Below are 21776 nucleotides of genomic sequence, written 5' to 3'. Positions count from 1 at the left end.
CATGTTTCAGCTTGTTTTAAGAAAAACAGACACTGAGTTCTCAGTCCCAAAGACAAAAGGGACCATCCAGACTTTCATTAGTCACAGATGCAAAAGCAAAGCAAACGTAGGTCCATCATGAAAAGGAGAATCAGACAACGATGACCTCAAACTGTTGGGCAGATGTCTTGTATCATGTGAGATTGGATAAAAATTCCACTAGCAAAACTGCAACAATTACTATCCTCAATTCCCAAATGATTAAAAATTGTAATTAAAAGCAAAGGTGATGTGACACAGTGGTAAACATGCCTTTGTCCCAACTTTTTTTGGAGTGTGTTGCAGCCATCAAAATCAAAATGTGTTTATATTTACAAAATACAATAAAGTTGAAAACATTGGAAATCTTTTCTTTGTACTTTTGTCAGTTAAATAGACAAATCATAGATTCTTGATTTTATTGCCTTTTACAAAATGTCACAACTTTTCTGGAAATGGAGTTTGTATATTACAGATATATTTGTAAGGGACATTGTAAGGCAATATTTCTCGTAAGCTGACAAAAGCAAGCCAAAACTAGGCAAAATATAATATGACAATTGATCAGGATTGAGACACAGCTGATCAGGCTAATTTCAGTACTCCGTACATGACCAACAGGGGTCCATTTTGTGTCCTTTTTCAGCACATGCACGTCACATGACTCCATATTTTCTCCAATGAAAAGTGCATTTTCACTTGTTTGTATCCATTTAATCACCCACAAAAAATGAGTCACCTTCACTGGCAAGTAAAGAAGTATTTTTTTAGAACTTTACATTATATATCATCAAATGTTTTAGAGAAAATAACAAAAAATGGTATGTTTCCTCAAGGCAACACTGTACCATAATGGAATCGCATAAGGCCATACAGGCATAATAGGTTTGTATTGCATTTGTAAGGAAAAGAGTTAGAATTATCTAAATATATCTGCATTTTCACATGATTTTGTAATGGACTTATAAGAATACTAATTCACATACTATATCTGCATATATTATGATCTGCATATTTTCTATAGCACTTCAGAAAGGTATAAAACACGGGTAGCACTGGCAGTTAATGAGGATGAGGTTGAGGAGTTCATACTGTGATGAGGAAGATGAAATCATAGTGACAATCTGTCAGGGAGAGAGTGAGGGTGAGAGAGAAGATGGAGATGAGGATTAATATGGATATGATAACTTGATATAATAACATAAAAATATGATGGTTTGGTAATAAATGTGTTCCACTATGGTACAATGTTGCCTGAGGGCAACAACTGGATATAAAATGTTACTTTTTATTAAATATAAAACTTTTAATATATTAAAAACTGGATAAATTAAAGAAATTGATGTTTTCAATAAATATATTTCTTTTTTCTACATGAAAATGCCAAATGTTAAAATTTTTCCATTGTGGTACAATGTTGCCTCGAGGCAACAAACTTATAAAAATTAAATAAATAAAAAAATTATGAAAATGTTTATTGATATTGTTAAAGTGTCCAATTTTAAGCAGGAAAAACAACACAAATAATTTTTTCCTCATTGATATCATATTGCGTACGATAGAGGGTTAAGTATGGCTGAATCATGTGTCTAACAACGCCCTTCAGACGTGACTTATTCACGATACAGCACTAGAATAACAGTAATGGGTGTGGGCAGATTTAATTATGTATGCAAGTGAAAGTGAAAAGTGAAACTGAAAAAGAGAGAGAGATATATATATATATATATAAAACAGTTCTGGTGTAGGTCTGATTTCACTTGCTTTCACTTGTGTTCCAGGACAGAGCTGATATAAATATATTGAAGGAAGAAAAACAAACAAAAAATGGGAGGATCAGAATCACAACCAGAGCAACAACCAAAACCAAATCCAGGTTAGAAGGTCTTTCTTCCATAAGATTTTATAAATATATATATATATATATATATATATATATATATATATATATACAGAACGCATATGTACACACCATAGATACATTCTCAGAGAGATACTACCAAATTAATGTTATTCCAAATGAATTGCAATGTTTTCTCTTAGAACTGGATGAACCATGGAGGAAATTTGACTGGGGGTAAGCTATACATGTACATAAGCTATTCTGTCTAAGTACTTTATTCTGTTTTTATGTGTAGACTGTGTCTTATCTGTGTGCATAGCAGTTAACACTGAACTGTTCAGATAAATGTGCAAATACTGTGTAAGATAAGAATTTTATTTATCTACCTGTAAAATATTACTGGAATCTTTCCCCATACATTTTACAAACTACAGTTATTGGTTGTTGTTGTTGTTGTTGTTGTTGAAGGACCACAGTCTTGTGCATAAAAATATATCTGAAGTAATTCTGCTCAAATCTTCCGTTGTAGCTTCAGCAAGGCATTTTATAGGGGATTCAGCACTCAGAAGTGTAAAATTATGATATGCCATGATAATGTGTGATGTAATGATGTTTTTAACATATGATATTTAGGGCTGTAACGATATGCGATATGAAACCGAAATCGCGATACGCAGGTCCACGAACCTGTATCGCGATGTGAGAAGGCAGAATCGCGACACACCCCTTCCAACTCGCAGAGTTATCCTTCCTGTCCAGATCCAATGCTACCACATTTTTAAATTACTATAAGTATTAGGGGTGTAACGATTTATCGTAGATGGTGTGTCTCAATCAGCTCTCTAGTTCAGTAAGTGTTTCGGGCACACATTGAATCTTGCAAGCAGGTTTAAACGTTTCTCATGTCAGTCTCTTGCATGGTCGCGTGAGAAAAGTCGTGGCTTTCTTTCACCGCAGTGCACAGCAACAGCTGTGCTCACAGAAAAGCAAAAGACGCTTGCGATGCTTTGCTTTAAGTTAGGGGCCGTTCACATATTGCGTCTTTTCCGCGTGCAAGTCAGTTATTATTTTCAAATGTAGCCGGGCGGCAGGCGCGCTCATAATGGGATCAACGCGGTCGCGACGCGCATGCAGGGGCGTAGCACCAAATTTTGGGCCCTGGGTACAAACCATCTTGCTGGGCCCCCCGTACCAAATACCATAGTGATACCAATGGGTGGGGTATTGCATTTTTATCATAAAAACACTTAAAGGTGCCCAAGAATGCTTTTTCACAAGATGTAATATAAGTCTAAGGTGTCTCCTGAATGTGTCTGTGAAGTTTCAGCTCAAAATATCCCATAGATTTTTTTAAATACATTTTTTAACTGCCTATTTTGGGGCATCATTAACAATGCACTGATTTACACTCGGCGCCACCCGCTTACATCGCGCGCTCCCTGCCACACGAGCTCTCCACTATATTACAGCACATTTACAAAGTTCACACAGCTAATATAACCCTCAAATGGATCTTTACAAGATGTTCGTCATGCATGCTGTGTGCATACATCGAATCATGTGAGTATTGTATTTATTTTGATGTTTACATTTGATTCTCTATGAGTTTGAGGCTATGCTTTGTGGCTAACGGCTAATGCTACACTGTTGGAGAGATTTATAAAGAATGAAGTTGTGTTCATGAATTATACAGACTGCAAGTGTTTAATAATGAAAATAGCGACGGCTCTTGTCTCCATGAATACGGTAATAAATGATGGTAACTTTAACCACATTTAACAGTACATTAGCAACATGCTAACGAAACATTTAGAAAGACAATTTACAAATATCACTAAAAACATCATGTTATCATGGATCATGTCAGTTATTATTGCTCCATCTGTCATTTTTCGCTGTTGTTCTTGCTTGCTTACCTTGTCTGTGCACAGATCCAGACGTTAATACTGACTTTCCTTGTCTAATGCTTGAACATGAGCTGGCATATGCAAATATTGGGGGTGTACATATTAATGATCCAGACTGTTACGTAACAGTCGGTGTTATGTTGAGATCTGCTTGTTTTCCAGAAGTCTTTTAAACAAATGAGATTTATATAAGAAAGAGGAAGCAATGGGGTTTGAAACTCACTGTATGTCTTTTCCATGTACTGAACTCTTGTTATTCAACTATGCCAAGATAAATTCAATTTTTTATTCTAGGGCACCTTTAAAATGTAAACAAAATAAGCCACACTCTGATTAATATATTTTTGTCTGAAACTGAAATATATGGCTTCAAATGGTTGCTAAAATATCCTTTATTGTCACAATACCTTTTTTAAAGTGTAGGCTAAGTACAAGTTAATTGCTGATTATTTGTCTGTTTAAAATAAATGCAGACTATAGAATCACAGGGTACACTAACCGCCGAACTAGACATTCAGTCTTTGAATTACGTTTTAAAATAAGTCATTTTCAATCATTAAGATGTGCATTAAACTGAGAAGAACAATCCTGTACTTAATGTAAGAGCGTGCGCGATCTAATTTGCATAACAATGCTGTAAAATAGGCGCTAACGATCTGTGTTTTCGCGGGTGTTAGATTTAGACAATTGAGGGAAATATACAGTGTTTTCATGTAAACTTCTGACTCGGAGAACTGCAGCAGAAGAGGAGACAAGCTGCACAGCTGCCTGGAGTGGCAGTGTGTTGAGCTCCCAGCTCCGCCTCCGTCTGCTTCTCACTCCGTTATTTACACAGAAATAGTGTTTGCTCGCTATGTAGGGTGTGATACTATAAAGTATTGGTATCTTATTCAAACAGAGTACGAACATAAATGTATGCTATTCTACCTGGAGTAGATATTTATGTTAAAACAATGTCAATGCTCGATGATGCATTTGGAGCTCACCTTTCTTTTCAAAAAACTGAGTGAGCGACTGCTTGCCCTCATTTGCCTTTCTCTCTTTAATCTTCTTTTCTTTTCGTTTTTGAGCCCCTGATTTTCCTTTCTTAAGGAAAGACATGACTCTTCCCCTGTCTTCCTAGTTCATATCAAGGCTAACTCCAGCTACTGTCTCATTAACTGATTCACCGCAGGTCCGCAGCAGAAGCGCCTAACCTGCGGGTCGTACCATTTACATTGATTCGAGAGGGGTGGTGGGGCCCTGCACAGCATGAAAATGACTTTTTTTATACCAAACCAGTGCCTAACTACAAGTTTAGTTTTGCACAGGAACTTTCCTATTTGTACATAAATGCTATACAAATGTTAGTGTATGTATATGCATGTATAGAAAACTGACTTCTAAGGGGGCCCCCCCCTGCCTCGGGCCCTGGGTACTCGGTACCCTTTACCCCCCCCAGTCCGACGCCCCTGCGCGCATGCAATTCTCAACTTCTCAGAATGCCGCAAGCGCACCGCAGGTCGTGTGACAAGAATCAACCGATCAGCTATGGCCTTTCCGTAACAAAACATCAAAAGCTCAGCCGAACAGCTGATCATAGCTGTACATGGTGGTTTTTATATCTTATCTCCATCAATATATCTCGTAGTAAAACTAATGCAAGGGCTAGAAATCATTTATCCTTTGCAGAAACATCCTGATCCTCTTGGAGAGCTCAGTTCATGGTTGCATAGCAACGACCGACGCCACAGGAGCGCAAGCGCTTTGGAAAGAAGGAGAAGCGGTGCGGCCGCGCCTTCCACGCGTTTTTAGACGCGATATGTGAACGGCCCCTATTCATAATTCTAAGTTCATGTTAAATTTAACATTTTTTTTCAGTGACAGACAGCCCTATTCAACTGTTAATTTGAATACAGAAGGTTTTTATTAAAATGTTATATTTATTTATTTTATTGTATGTATAATTTTCCTTGTATGTACAACAAGGAAAATTATTGAAATTTGTTCATGATTTTTTAATAAATCTTGTTTGAATTTCAGTTTCATTTTGTTCAAAATATCGTGATACGTATCGTATCGTGAACTCTGTATCGAGATACGTACCGTATCGTGACCTGAGCGTATCGTTACACCCCTAATGATATTATAACTTTCATGATTTTAATTTTAATTATTTTAACATGAAAATGTATCACAACATTTTACTTGGCGAAAATGGCCCATTTTATCCTCAATATTGGCATTGAAACTGTAATGTGATTTGGTAACAATAAGTTATATCAATCCCTTTATTCAACTGGTCATACCTTATGTTTTGAGTTTAAAGGGTTAGTTCACCCAAAAATGAAAATTATGTCATTAATGACTCACCCTCATGTCGTTCCAAACCCGTAAGACCTCCGTTCATCTTCGGAACACAGTTTAAGATATTTTAGATTTAGTTTGAGAGCTTTCTGTCCCTCCATTGAAAATGTATGTACGGTATACTGTCCATATCCAGAAAGGTAATAAAAACATCATCAAAGTAGTCCATGTGACATCAGAGGGTCAGTTAGAATTTGTTGAAGCATCGAAAATACATTTTGGTCCAAAAATAACAAAAACTACGACTTTATTCAGCATTGTCTTCTCTTCCGGAATCCTTTCCATTGAATTGATTCCATTGAATTGATTCCACTGAACTCATTCCATTGAATCCTTTCATCTGTCGGCGTTGGTAATGCACTTTTACGTCGCCGTGGTTGTTTTTGGCGATTAGGACATCCGCGACATTTTGAAGCATCGAAAATACATTTTGGTCCAAAAATAACAAAAACTATGACTTTATTCAGCATTGTATTCTCTTCTGGGTCTGTTGTCAATCCGCGTTCATGACTCCGCTTCTTCTTCTTTCCTGTTTTACGGCGGTTGGCATCCAGCTCATTGGTGCATTACTGCCCCTTTCTGCTCTGGAGTGTGGTTCACGACTCCGCAGTGATGCTGCTGATGTAAGAAGCTGTTGACGTGTTATCTGGTGCGCCCGAGCTTTGTATACAGTCTGAGGGAGACGCACGCTGTATTCAAGCTATTCTACATTGTTTGTATTTTGGTATTGCTATATTTTTTTAAATGGTGCGTAAGTGTGCATGTCGCGGATGTCCTAATCACCAAAAACAACCACGGCGACGTAAAAGTGCATTACCAACGCCGACAGGTGAAAGGATTCAATGGAATCAGTTCAATGGAATCAATTCAATGGAAAGGATTGCGGAAGAGAATACAATGCTGAATAAAGTCATAGTTTTTGTTTTTTTTGGACCAAAATGCATCGACCAAATTTTCAATGCTTCAACAAACTCTAACTGACCCTCTGATGTCACATGGACTACTTTGATGATGTTTTTATTACCTTTCTGGACATGGACAGTATACCGTACATACATTTTAATTGGAGGGACAGAAAGCTCTCGGACTAAATCTAAAATATCTTAAACTGTGTTCCGAAGATGAACGGAGGTCTTACGGGTTTGGAACGACATGAGGGTGAGTCATTAATGACATAATTTTCATTTTTGGGTGAACTAACCCTTTAACAGTTTTATTTATTTATTTATTTTTAAATATAAAAGTAATAATTGAACATAGCCTAATGAATGTTGAATATGTTTATATGGTTTCTTTATTTTGAGTGGTTCAATACCTTTTATATATGCAATCTGAAAAATAAAAACTGGACTTCATTTGATGAGTCTAAGTGGTCATTAAAGTCACTTGGCCATTCGCAGTCAAAACTGACAGACAGTGAGACTGAAACATCCAGAGTACAACATTTTCTCACACCCACCCACACACACACACACACAGAGAAAGTGAAATTAATGTTTATGACTGTAACTGCAAAACATATGCTTCAAAACTATTATTATTACATGTACATCAAACTTGTTAAATAATAGTTGGATAATTTCTAAATAAATATTCAAATAAATATTCCACACAGCGGGTGGATGCTGAACACTTCTGGCATCTACTGGCTATTATATTCATAACATAATTTTGACCTGACATGAAGTTCTTTTTCTTTTCCCTCTAGATGGCAGCAGTTTGGCCCACAAAGATGATAAATTCTCATATTTTCTGTTAAAAAAAGAGAAAAAAAAGTATAGTGTTGTAATGCTATTCCAAATATAGCCAGTAAGACTTTGCACAAAATTGTATTTTGTTTTCACAGACAGAAAGAAGCTCTGAAAGAAAAGCTGGAAAACTTCTCTCCGAGTGATCCAAATGTAAAGGACATCAAGATCCTGGTAGCTGGACAAGTTGGAGCAGGAAAGTCCAGCTTTATCAACTCCATCGATAGTGTCTTTAAAGGACGGATCTCCTCTAGAGCGCTAGTTAGTTCATCTGCTGGTGACAGTGTTAGTTTCACACAAAAAGTAGGTATTTGTCACCTATACAGTAGTTGCATGTTTTTTCAAAATTCCCATAAATGTCAGCTGACCCACTCTTGTGCATTAAGCATTTCAGGGTAACACTGTACATTAAGGTTTCCTTTGTAAAGGGTTTATAAAGGTGTTTGTTAATATAAGTCGTTGATAAGGAGTTAGAACTGCTTGAATAACTTTATCGTATAGTGAGCCATTTTTAACTCGCATGTTAAGAAATGCTTTATAAATGTATTTATTCACACATATTTTACTCAGAACCAGATTTCTGGTTATTTCATGATGCAGCAAAAATATACTGTTATGGTGAGACTTAAGGGTGATTTATTTGTGGTTATGTGACTTAAGTGACTTATGTCACTTTTCTATGGTGACCGGGAGGGGACATGTTCGGTTCACTTAGTTTTGTCTTGGCCACGACATATAAACTCGTGGGAACGTGATAATATGTCGTGGCCACAAGATATTAATTCGTGGGAACGTGATAATATGTCGTGGCCACAAGATATTAATTCGTGGGAACGTGATAATAAGTCGTGGCCACGAGATCGTTTTGTCGAGGTAACGACATCCTTATGTCGTGGCCACGCGATGTAAAGTCGTGGCCTCGAGATCATATGGTGAGGCAACGACATATTTTTCTCGTGGCCACGACTTCATTATGTTGAGGGAACGACATCTATTTATCGTGGCCACGAGTTACATGTGTAAACAACGCGCGCTACCATAGCAACCTGGAATTAAGAATGATAAAATAAGTGCGGAATTAAGAAATTATTATTATTTGAATGCTGTCTATATAGTCAACATCGCGCGCAATGTAAGCTATAAATAGCCTATATTGCGCGAGATGTTGCCACTATAGCAAGTTTGTTATTATCAATTTGATAACAAACTTCATTTAATGATAATGAACATTTATCCATCCCATCGCACAGCCTTCTGATCGTGTCTTTATTATAATAATAGCAACCTGAACTATCAGAAATGGATAAGATTATAATAATATTTATTTTTAATTAAGAAAAAGCGCGGAACTAAGAAGTGATTATTAACATGTTGCCTATTGTGTTGTGTGCGATGCCTACAGCAGCATTCGAATGAAGTTTATCAATAAATATTAGAATATGCTGTGTATATTTTTATCACACATCCTTTTAAATCCATTCACTGATTGTTAATTTTTTTTATTTCATATTTTTACATTATTTATTATTATTATTATTATTATTATTTTTATTATTATTAGGCTATCATTATTGGTTAAATGTTTTTTATTCATTGTTATGTAGCCCTATTTGCTTTATTTTCCCCTTCATTTCGTGTATCCTTTCTGTAGGCCTATATTATGTTGTTAGCTATATTTTGTAAATACTTTAAATGCCAGATCATGCCAATAAAATGTGACTTTATGACTGTATTGTAGCCATGAATATAGGATAAATGAGCGTCTGTTATTATTTGTAGACCCTCGTGCCCGTGACAGCATTTGAATGAAATTCGAATAATTTATTATTATTAATTGGTTGTTAAAAGAATATTTAAGCTAAAAAAAATCAAATAAAAACAAATCCATTCACTGATATAGCCTAGACAAAAACTTAATTTTGATCATCATTTTATTTAGGTTTTATAGGCATAATAATAATAATAATAATAATAATTAATTATTATTATTATTATAATTATAATAAAGACACAATCAGAAGGCTGTGAGATGGGATGGATAAATGTTCATTATCATTAAATGAAGTTTGTTATCAAATTGATAATAACAAACTTGCTATAGTGGCAACATCTCACGCAATATAGGCTATTTATAGCTTACATTGCGCGCGATGTTGACTATATAGACAGCATTCAAATAATAATAATTTCTTAATTCCGCACTTATTTTATCATTCTTAATTCCAGGTTGCTATGGTAGCGCGCGTTGTTTACACATGTAACTCGTGCCCACGAGAAATAGATGTCGTTGCCTCACCATATGATCTCGAGGCCACGACTTTACATCGCGTGGCCACGACATAAGGATGTCCTTACCTTGACAAAACGATCTCGTGGCCACGACATATTATCACGTTCCCACGAGTTTATATGTCGTGGCCACGACAAAACTAAGTGAACCGAACATGTCCCCTCCCGGTCACCGTACTTTTCTCACTGTTGCTTATCTGATTTTACTCTGTGCATTACCCATGATACTGTGCAATGTATAAAAACTGATTTCATGCTTATCAAGATAAATTGATCAAACATTTTTTGAAAAAACAAACATACGAGCACAACCATAACTTGATGAGATATTAATAATGAAAAATGAGATTACATTACTGTAAAGAGATTGCTGTAAATTTTACAGTAACTTACTGGCAGCTGGATGGCAGTAATTTACTGTAAAATGTTTTACAGTATTGTTACTGTATTTTTCAATTACAGTATTTTGCACAGTACTGTATTTCAGTTACAGTATAGTACTGTAATACAGTACAGTACTGTAATTTAATTTATGGTATTTTGTGCCGTACTGTATTTCATTTACAGTATAGTACTGTAATACAGTATAGTACTGTAATTTAATTTACAGTATTTTGCAGTACAGTTTTGTTTTTAATTTACAGTATTTACTATTGTGTTGTCATTTAGTTTAAACAAAATAATTTTTAACCTGTATAAAATGATCCAATTGTGGTACAGCACTGTAAACCATATTTTTTACCACTCCCCCAAAAAAATCAAAATAACTGAACATTTGTCCATATAATATTCTTTTTAATCATTTTAAACATTTTCTTTTTTCTGTAGCATGGCAAAAAAGTACACATACTGAAAAGCAAAACAGGCCTTAAAAATGCAGTAAAAGTCAGTTTGTGTTGTGTTACATTTCAATAATTACGGCAGTCAAAGTTGACAAGCTTTCTGATGAGAAACACGTTGATGGGTTCAGGCTGAAGCTTTTCTTTGGACCTTTTGAGATTTCCATCTGATCTTTGACGTGGGTATTTGGTGCCACCAGGGTTGATTCTCGGAATGAACCTGCAAGCATAAAAAACAAAACAAAGAAACATTACTTTTCAGACCAGTGTTTGCAGAATTTGCCCAAACTCTCAAACTTGGTTCCGTATGCATTTTGATGTTAATAAAAGCACTACACACTACATCTGATTCTGAATGAACCTACAGGGATGGTACATAATTAGTAGGGGTGTAACAGTTCAAATTACTCATGGCTCAATTTATCACGGTTTTAGGGTCACGGTTTTGGTATGGTTTGGTATGTGCTATGCTCAGGGAAAACAGGACAACTGTGAAATAAAAATGAAAATAAGAACAAATAAACAAATATACAACTGAGCAAAGATACAAATAATCTTCACTGTATAAATTAAACAAAAATTAATCACTATTAAAGTTACAAAAGCTATTCAATCAAGACCAGTGAGTGATTTCTTTATCATTTGTTGTTTGATTAACATTAAAAACCCAGACAGCAGGAATGTTAGGCTTCTGTCACGACATAATGCATGATTCAATTCACTGATACACATTGTGTGGTCTTTTTCGACTGTTTATGTTCACTTAAGACATAACCTACTATGTTTGATAGATAGGATACTTGCCGAGATAATCATTTTTGTGTGAGTTTGTCTGTTCAAGTGCAAAACTTGAAAGCAAACTCAGTATTTGAGCGCTGTCTGAGATGCAGCTTTCCATGTGCAAGGTCTCTTTCAAATCTTGTGTTCGAATGTTTAGACTGGCAAGGCTTAAATGAGTTTAGTTTAAACACAGATGGCAATGTGTGCTGTTCAGGTTTCACCTGAGGTCACGCTCTATCAACACCTGGGCGATGACGGCGTAAATGACGGCACTTGAATTGAACAAAGTTCACAAAAAAATGACTATTTAGTCCATGTTTTTTTTTTTTTTTTATCATCTTTGTTGTAATGTATTGACCTCTGTCTGTCTGTTTTACGTGTTAATTTCAACAAACCATTATGAATGCGTCGTCAGACATGATATGAACCGTGGTGAAAGTATGTGCTGAACCATGGGTGGAGAACGATGCGGTTTGATTTTTTACAGAGAACCATTACACCCCTAATAATTAGCTGAAAAACCATTGCATTAAAAAAAATTAAAGCTCCATCCTTTACAATGCATTCCAGTAGCACCAAACAGTAGAGTAAGATGTTTGAATGCTGAAATAATGGATTTGATTCCCAGGGAATAAAATGAATAAAATAACTTAAAACCTAGATACAATGTAAGATAATGTATTTATGTATGTATGTATGTAATGTATGATAAAAGTATCTGCCAAAAGCATGAATGTAAATATAATGTAAAAAATGTTTTGGCTTACCCAATTCTGCATCCAACAAAGTGGACAGCAAATGCTGAAAAAGAGTCTGTTGGCTGGATGATTATTCTGCCCTTCATAGTCAGCATCCATGTTTTTTGCTTAAAGAACAGACTCTCCTGTAAGAGACAAAGTCACAGCAGCCCTTTAGTGTTATGATGGTTTATAGGGACTACCATAGAAAACAGAACATATGACTAACAACGAGGTGAGATATTATGTTGTAACTGGCTATGGTGCTTATAGTTTTTAATCAATTAACCAACATTTATAAACATTTTATAATATTTATTGGCTATGGTATTTTATAATACCTTATAATATTTCAGAATTTTTATATATTAATAATGACAATGGCATATTGCTAACCTTTGTCCTCCTCCTCCTCCTCCTCCTCCTCCTCCTCCTCAAAGCATCACTCTTTCTGTGTTAGTGAGAGCAGCAGCAGTGGTACAGTCCAGAGGAAATGGCAGCTGCAAATTCAAAATAAAGAATAGACACTGAGGGATGATTGTTTAAAAGCACTCTTAACTCTGCTGCTGGGTAAACCTCTGTTTCCATGGCCCTGCCTGATGAGCTAACTTGCGTTAAAGAGACAGCGAAACACATGCAAAAGTTATGTTTTTCAGTTTAAATAAAATTTATTTCGGCTAATAGGTGAACTTAACTTACTCACCAGTTCATGTTATCACCGTTATAATGGCAATCCGGCCGACAGTCAGAAAAAAGGCACCAAACCCTTCCAACATGAAAAACGACACGATTATCTTGCTGTTAACATTACAAATGAAACCATTTGTGTTTGTTTTACATAAAATTAATATACTAACCTTTAAGTGAGTTACTGGTACATTCTTTTTTTCTCCGTTAACAGCCACTTCCACCACCGAGTTAAAAAAACAAAAACTCAAAAAAAACCCCGAAATCTCTTGCCATTGGTCAGTTTTTCATGGGCAAGTTGATTTACAGTACAGAAAAATTACAGTAGTGACCATATATTTTCCCATAATCCTTTGCCGTTTACAGTAATATACTGTATACACATTTTACAGTATCGTACTGTACATTACAGTAAAATACTGTTCAAATTACAGAAATACAGTGTATACCTGTGAACCCCAATGAAGGGTGAACCATTTCTTCATGAGTTATAAATATTAGTAAGTTGTGAAAGTGAACATTAAATGTAAAGTGAAGTCCTGTGGACTATGTATTCATGATTTATAAACGTTATAAATAAAGCCATGATTCACATGTTTCCACTTTACATAAAGACTTTCTGTGAAAAAAACTTTCACAGGTTAGTAACGTTTACAACTCATGAATAAATGGTTCACCCCTCATTACGGTTCACAGGTAAGTAATGTAATTACATTTTTCATTATTAATATTTCATTAAGTTATGGCTGTGCTCGTATGTTTTTTTTTTTTTTTCAATATAAAGTTTGATCATTTCATCTTGATAAACATGAAATCAGTTTTTATACATTGCTCTGAAAGGGCAGCATGAACTTTTTGCCGAGTACCATGGGTAAAGTCTGATGAGCAACAGTGAGAAAAGAGATATAAGTCATGAGATATTGAGAATAACCAGACTGAGTAAAATATGTGTGAATAAATACATTTATAAAGCATTTATAACATGTGAGTTAAAAATGGCTCACTATTTGGCAGGTATTACGTTAAAGTCACCCTTTTTATTCATGCAGTTATAACTCCTTATCAATGACTTATTATTATGTATTTGTAAATAAGTTATTAGTTATTAACAAACACCTTTATAAACCCTTTACAAAGGGAACCTGTTACCCATTTTAGCTAATCATATGAAGATTTCTTGGAAATTATTCACAAATATTTGTGCTTCTATATATTTGGTCTTCATTTGTAGCTCAAAGGATTCACCATCAGAAGTGGGAGAAAAATTTTGCCCTTCGTCTTCAAGGATATAATGGGCTTAGAAGCTGCTGCATTGGCTGGGTCACAAACAGATGACATCATCAATGCTGTGTTTGGCCATGTGAAGGACGGCTATAAAGTAATAAACCATTATTATTTTAACATTAAGTTTGAATGTGTGCAATAGGTTTGACATTTAACATGTTTTGCTGAATTTCCATTCTTAGTTCAACCAGGAGCAGGCACTCACTCATAAGGATCAACATTACAACTGTGACCCTACCCTCTCCGATCAGGCTTTCTGCCTGGTTTACATCATAGATGCAAATACAGTTGATTTCACAGATGATAAACTTGTTGACAAGTTGAAGATCATCCGCCAGAGAATCAGTGATCGGGGTAAAACTGACCTCAGAATGTTTGATCATGATTTTTATTCATGGGTTCACATACATTACATGGGAGAGAGAAGTGGGCATAAAGTGGGTTGGGTTTGTGTGTGTTTTCAATTTAAATTTTGTTGAAGAAAAAAACTTCATATAAAACCTTTACGTTGCCTCTGCATTTGCTGTAGGGATTCCTCAAGTAGTTTGCATGACTAAAGTGGATACAGCATGTCCGCTGGTGAAAAATGATCTAAGGAAGATCTACACTAGCAAGAAGATCAAAGAGAAGGTATGTGATATCATCCAAAGACAATTTTATAAGTACATATTGCCCATGTTGATCTGATTTTGTCTAACAGCCACATCTAGTTTTCTGATCTAACATTCTGTTCCTGTCCAGGTGGAGTTGTGCAGCACCAAAATAGGTGTGCCATTGACAAACATCTTCCCAGTGAAGAACTACCATTATGAGACTGACACAGATGATGACATTGATGTTCTGTTATTAAAGGCACTTGAACAGATTGTTCAGATTGCTGATGATAGATTGTTAGACTGTGAAAGTTACTGATAAAATCACCTATATACAGTTATTAATGCTTATAAATCACATCACAAAATCACATATAATACATTTGGAGTGGGTCATTCTTTAAATTTCTTTATCAGAGGAACATCATTTTGGGAAGATTGTGGATTAAAATGACTATAGAGAGGATTATGTTTTGTGTTTAGTTTTACAAATATATGTACAGTGGGGTTCATAGTCAATGCAAATCTGGGACTCAAAAACTAATGCAAACCTGGAAGTTAATTGAAAGATAAATTGAAAATTGTTTAAGTTATGATGTAAAATCTTTCTCCATTTAACAACATTAAAACTGTTACATTACATAAATAAGGGAATAATGCATTAACACTGCATTTTGTGTTTTAGATACTACAAAATAAATTTTGCTTACAGAGATGTGTTGAATAAATCCTGTTCAATCTTGATTTGTTCATTTTTCTTGACCATACATGTATGTATTCAGTCGGTACTAAAATAGTGAATTGGGGTATCTGGAGCAATTGGTACATTCAGATTAAGAGAAAGCATAACTTCTGTAAATTCATGTTGAAATATATTCTCTTCTTGGCATTTCACCTCTGTTTATAACAAATCTGCCAATGTTTACTATGAATAGTGTTGGTTCTGTGACAAATGCATATATAAACTGAAATGTAAATTGAAATCAAATCCAAGTTGTTTCAAAGCAACTTTACAAAAAATTGTGCATTGATGTCTGAAAGCCCCATTGAGCAAGCCATGGTGAATGTTGCAAAGAAAAATCATACCGAGAGATTTACCATTTAACACTGTTCTCATGGTAACCAGATCAACATTGTGAACGGAAAACTAGAAAACTGAAGTGAAAACACCAAATTATCATTCAATGGGATAAAGTATCTTCTCTTCCCTGCAAACGATACCATGAAGAATGTGGATATTTAACCAAGTCAAAAACAAATAAGGTAAGCGGGTATCCATATTCATTTCAGTATCAGCAGACGCAAAACGCTATTAAAGGCGACAACTTTTAAAGTTAAAAAACGATATAAGTAATAAAAAACGGTATAAAGGTGCGTTCATGCAGCCTCGTGATTCCTGTAGTTACGAGATTCTAGCTTGTAAAAAGCATTCACGTCCTCGTAGAGCTCGTAATTACAGCTTGTAAGCTGGGAGTTTTCTGAAAGCTCCCACATGTACCACGTGGCCGCTGTACCACCTGACCGCTGTAGATTTATTTAGGCGTTGATAGTGGTGCCATGGAAACGCATAATTCCCAGTCCGAGGACGTATACAGCTCCGAATATAACGTCACGTGTTGTCATTTCAAGAATCCGGTAAATACGAGGTGACGTGAATGCAGCATAAGTTATGTATAAGTTATGAGTTTTTCAGAAAACTCCCAGCTTACAAGCTGTAATTACGAGCTCTATGAGGACGTGAACGCTTTTTACAAGCTAGAATCTCATAACTACAGAAATTACGAGGCCGCGTGAACGCACCTTTTCAGTCTGAGGCGCGATGCCGTTTTGTCCTATGACTGAAGCCTTTTAGTCTGAGGCATGACTCCTTTTCGTTGTATGACTGAGGTGTGAGGAAGTCCTAATATGAACACCGTACTCCAGGTTCTAAAAAAACTGAACTGGTGCATTTAAATTGTCTTGAAAGATATCAAGCATCACTGGCAAAGAGACCATGCCTTTCTAAAAGATCTTTTAAAACAGGTTGCTGTTGAAATGGGTAAAACATTAGTACTTAGCTCACAGTGTCACAGATCCCTTGTCTCCTGAACTCCAATTCCCATAATCCTCCTGTTCTCCACACCTGCACTCACTTCCCTTGTCATCTCCCCATCATCACCGATCATCATCACCTGGACTTTCTCATCAGCACTCCCTATATATATATAGACTCACTCCCTTCACTCCTTGTCTGTTCTTATATGTTATTCTATGTGTTTAGTTGTTGTCACTCTTCGTTATATTAATAAAACCCATCTATTGTGGATTTCCGTATCAGCCTCATCTCTACAACAGCTAGACCGTAACAGACAGTCCTTGCTGCATTATATATACAGTATAATACTATAATGTGTATATTATGTACTGCTGCTTTGTAAATTTAAATCAGGCCTTTTGCTGTCTCCTTTTTGAGGTGGAGAGTTTTCCTCCTACCTTAATCGAGCACACCTGAAAATTTTAACCAAAGTCTTCAGGTTTACTTACAGACAATAATAGACAGTTGGGAGCTAAATCTGCAGGACCGTGGACGCTGAGGGCCAGAATAGCCCACCACTGCTTTAAATCATGCAGAACATAAGAAGACCTGGTTGTCCATTAAACTACTTAATTTGAATTTTTTTTTTTTTTTACTTTTAGACCCGGACTGAACGCCTGACAATGGGATGTTAAGACTTCTTCCTCTGGTTGAGAAAAAGCTACAGCACATCAGTGAACACATCTTCACTGTAGAGTACAACTGAAAAAACTGTCCAGAAGAACATGAACATGATAGAGACATGTACAGGGAAGAGCAAGAAACCAGTTTAGCCGTGAAAAAGAATCTTTATTTTAAACACAATATCAAATCTGTTTTCTGTATCATAATTGACTGGATGGCATTCTGTGGCACTCATTTGTGCAGTAGGAGTAAAGTCTGTGAATGGATTATGACGTTTTGAAGAAACATTTTTTGATTTATCTTCAATCTCATTTGTCTTTATGCTACTTTCAATGTTATGCTGTATCTGCCAATGAAGTGTAATAAAGTATGGTGAATACAATGTGAACGTGGTGTTTGGCACAGTAAATAAAATTTTACTAGGATCTTATGGATTTATTTCAAGAAGTTTATTGAAGATGAAATTTTGGCTCCATTTCTTTGTTATTTTACTAAATGGTGCATTATCCTTGTGTAATAGTGAAGTGTACATTTATAGTTTTGTAAGACTTGATTTTCCTGCTAAACAAAAAAAAAAGAGATCAAAGATCCTGCAATAAAGCAATAAAACTCATCTGGAAAAAGTAAAAAAAAACTCAAAGAAGTAGTAAAGGACCAAGCCTTGCCTTAACCCCAAAAGGACAATGCCCCCACACACACACACACACACAAACACACCTTCCCTTCCCCCTGACGTAAGTCACTGAAAGTTCTTCAAGACATATAATGTAACTTGTGTAATTGTGTTTTTCCCTTTTTCATGTTTGGTATCATTTTAAATGTCTCAGTGCGATTGGTAAAATGGTCTCAATTTCACAGCAGTCACTGGTATTATGAAGAAGATTGAAAACTAAGGAAAATTCTGTCCTATCTTTGGTTGGTGCCTTTTGTGAAAACCCACTCCTCTTCCCCCAAAACAGGTGTTGGTGTAATAAATATTTATAACTCTTTTGTTCCGGTCCTGGTATAAAAGGTAAAGTGCAAAGCAGTCATGGGGGATCTTCTGTAGCCAGAGGCCCCCATACAGGTATGGGTGAATGTCTGAAGCCATTCACACATCACTGTGTGTATATGTATTTCTTTGAGTAATTGATGTTATGCATTTATTATTTCTGAAGTGGCTTTAATTGGTTATTTGTGTAATTGGCACGATACACTTTTACCTGACAAATAAAATGTTATATTTGATTTACTCTGGATTCTCCTGATATCATTATTACCAGTAAATTATGGGAGGCTAATGCTACCGTAAATCTGTGTCCAGGGTAAAACAAACTGAAGGTGCATGAATGAAGGAGCAGTAGGCACTTCATCTGAAGAATTTTGATTTCTGTTTTACCGCTGATTTAGCAAGTTGTATGGAAGTGGCTAAATTAAAATACACTTTTGTTCGAGTGAGCAGTAGGCAACCGACTAAAGGTATTAGCCAACTTATTACACCCTCTGACGAAGATCAGACTGGCGAGTTTATGTCCGTGAGTTTACCGCAAAATCCCGGGGGAGGGTCTCTGTGCGGCATCGGGTCCCTGATGAAAGAATAATTGAAATATGGGATACCCAGAATCATCAAATATCTAAATTAATGCATAACTAATGATTAATTTCTAATTGGAAACACAATCTAAGAGTCATAATCATTTGAAATCGGAGTCAGATTAAACGAGTGAATTAAATGAACATGCAGAGGCACTGAAAAGGCATACACACGTTAACCTTCGCCCAGGCCGTCGGAATCCGTTTTTGGGCCGATGGGGGGTTCCTTACAGTTTTTTGTTTACTGCCAACACTGGAAATTGGATAATGGCAGTGGATTCATCCATTATATTTACTGGTGTTCACACACAAAAAAAATGAAATCATAAAAAATAATCAACTACTATTCAATCAATTATTATTATTATTATTATTATTATTATTGGATTACAACATTTTGTTCAAATATTTCCATATTTCATCAGGTCTCACAACACCCATCAAAACCTATACAAGCATGATGTTAGAATAGAAAAGGGGGGAAATTATCAAATACTCCAATATTTTAATGTGATTCAACAAATTTTGTTATCCATGATGAGGAGAATACATCTGTGTAGATTTCACTGCCCTTCCACCCCCAGGGGGCCAGTAATGGCCCTTGGAAGAGCAAAAAAATGCACATTTCAAATGGCTGTAACTCAAAGTCCGGTTAGCGTATCAAAGAGAAAATCATCAGGACAACTGCTTATGCTATGATTACTAAATAATGTTGGGCACAGTTTTCAGACATAAATGGAAAGCTGTATGGAAAGGTTTTTTAAAAGTGCTCACAGTAAAATATCAAATTTCAGCCTGTCCCTCATGTATGTAATAAATGTTTGCACAATAAACATATTTATATATCAAGTTGTCCATTAAAGATCTTATTTATTTAACATTTATCATTTCATTACTAAACCTTTTAAAGGTGCCCAAGAATGCTTTTTCACAAGATGTAATATAAGTCTAAGGTGTCCCCTGAATGTGTCTGTGAAGTTTCAGCTCAAAATACCCGATAGATCTTTTTAAATTAATTTTTTTAACTGCCTATTTTGGGGCATCATTAACTATGCACTGATTTTTTCAGCGCGCCGCCCCTTTAATTCGCGTGCTCCCTGGCACACGAGCTCTCGATTATATTACAACACATTTACAAAGTTCACACAGCTAATATAACCCTCAAATGGATCTTTACAATATGTTCGTCATGCATGCTGTATGCATGCTTCGAATTATGTGAGTAAAGTATTTTTTTTGATGTTTATATTTGATTCTCTATGAGTTTGAGGCTGTGCTCCGTGGCTAACGGCTAATGCTACACTGTTGGAGAGATTTATAAAGAATGAAGTTGTGTTTATGAATTATACAGACTGCAAGTGTTTAAAAATGAAAATAGCAACGGCTCTTGTCTCTGTGAATTCAGTAAGAAACAATGATAACTTTAACCTCATTTAACAGTACATTAGCAACATGCTAACGAAACATTTAGAGAGACAATTTACAAATATCACTAAAAATATCATGCCATCATGGATCATGTCAGTTATTATTGCTCCATCTGCCATTTTTCGCTATTGTTCTTTCTTACCTAGTCTGTTGATTCACCTGTGCAGATCCAGACGTTACTGGCTGCCCTTGTCTAATGCCTTTCATAATGTTGGGAACATGGGCTGGCATATGCAAATATTGGGGCGTACATCCCGACTGTTACGTAACAGTCGGTGTTATGTTGAGATCCACGTGTTTTCCGGAAGTCTTTTAAACAAATGAGATTTACATAAGAAAGAGAAAGCAATGGAGTTTGAAACTCAATGTATGTCTTTTCCATGTATTGAACTCTTGTTATTCAACTATGCCAAGGTAAATTCAAATTTTGAATCTAGGGCACCTTTAAACTACATTACCCATATGTCTCTGTCATTCCATCAATGGAAAGAAAAACATGGCGCTGTAGTTCATTGAAATAGGCAGAGATGCTAGGGTTAGGGTTTGGATCTCGGTATAGGAGTAATTTCTCACAACATAGAAACACTTTATAGTTAACTTAATGTATGAGTAACATAATATTCACACTAAAACATACTTTGTAAGATAAAGTGCCCTTTATATGCGTTAAATGATAGTCATTTTAATTTAAGACTTTTGAGACTATTTAACAAATTCTTGATAAAATTATTGATAAAGGGTTGAAACCAACACATACCATTGCAAATATTTGCCTTTGCAGCTTTCTGTCTCCTCTGTTCATTTCCAAAAGGCCCTTTTGGTCTTTTCAGCTGAAACAAGAGAAAAGAAAATATCATTATTTATAATATACAGGATTATATATAGGAAAAAAGTTCTGATTGACCTTACAATTTTTGTATTTTACATTATTAGGCATTAAAAGCACGGCAAGTGTTGTGGTTACTCTGTATTGACAACAAATATTATCTAATATTTTCCAATGTCTT

General features: G+C 35.6%; 1 protein-coding gene across 1 annotated transcript; it reads left to right on the top strand.

The window, feature by feature from the left end:
* Positions 1-1670: 1670 nt before the first annotated feature.
* On the top strand, positions 1671-15951 carry LOC125272811 (interferon-induced protein 44-like). The gene is made up of 7 exons (XM_048197945.1): positions 1671-1894; positions 2062-2095; positions 7961-8165; positions 14426-14572; positions 14661-14832; positions 15008-15108; positions 15220-15951. The coding sequence occupies exons 1-7, from the start codon at positions 1846-1848 to the stop codon at positions 15388-15390; spliced, it is 879 nt and encodes a 292-aa protein (XP_048053902.1). The 5' UTR covers positions 1671-1845; the 3' UTR covers positions 15391-15951.
* The last annotated feature ends 5825 nt before the right edge of the window (positions 15952-21776 follow it).

The sequence above is a fragment of the Megalobrama amblycephala genome, linkage group LG7 (assembly GCF_018812025.1).
Source record: "Megalobrama amblycephala isolate DHTTF-2021 linkage group LG7, ASM1881202v1, whole genome shotgun sequence".
In the NCBI taxonomy this organism is placed as follows: Eukaryota; Metazoa; Chordata; class Actinopteri; order Cypriniformes; family Xenocyprididae; genus Megalobrama; species Megalobrama amblycephala.
Note: the sequence above shows the minus strand (reverse complement) of the source record. Positions and strands in the feature narration are given on the sequence as shown.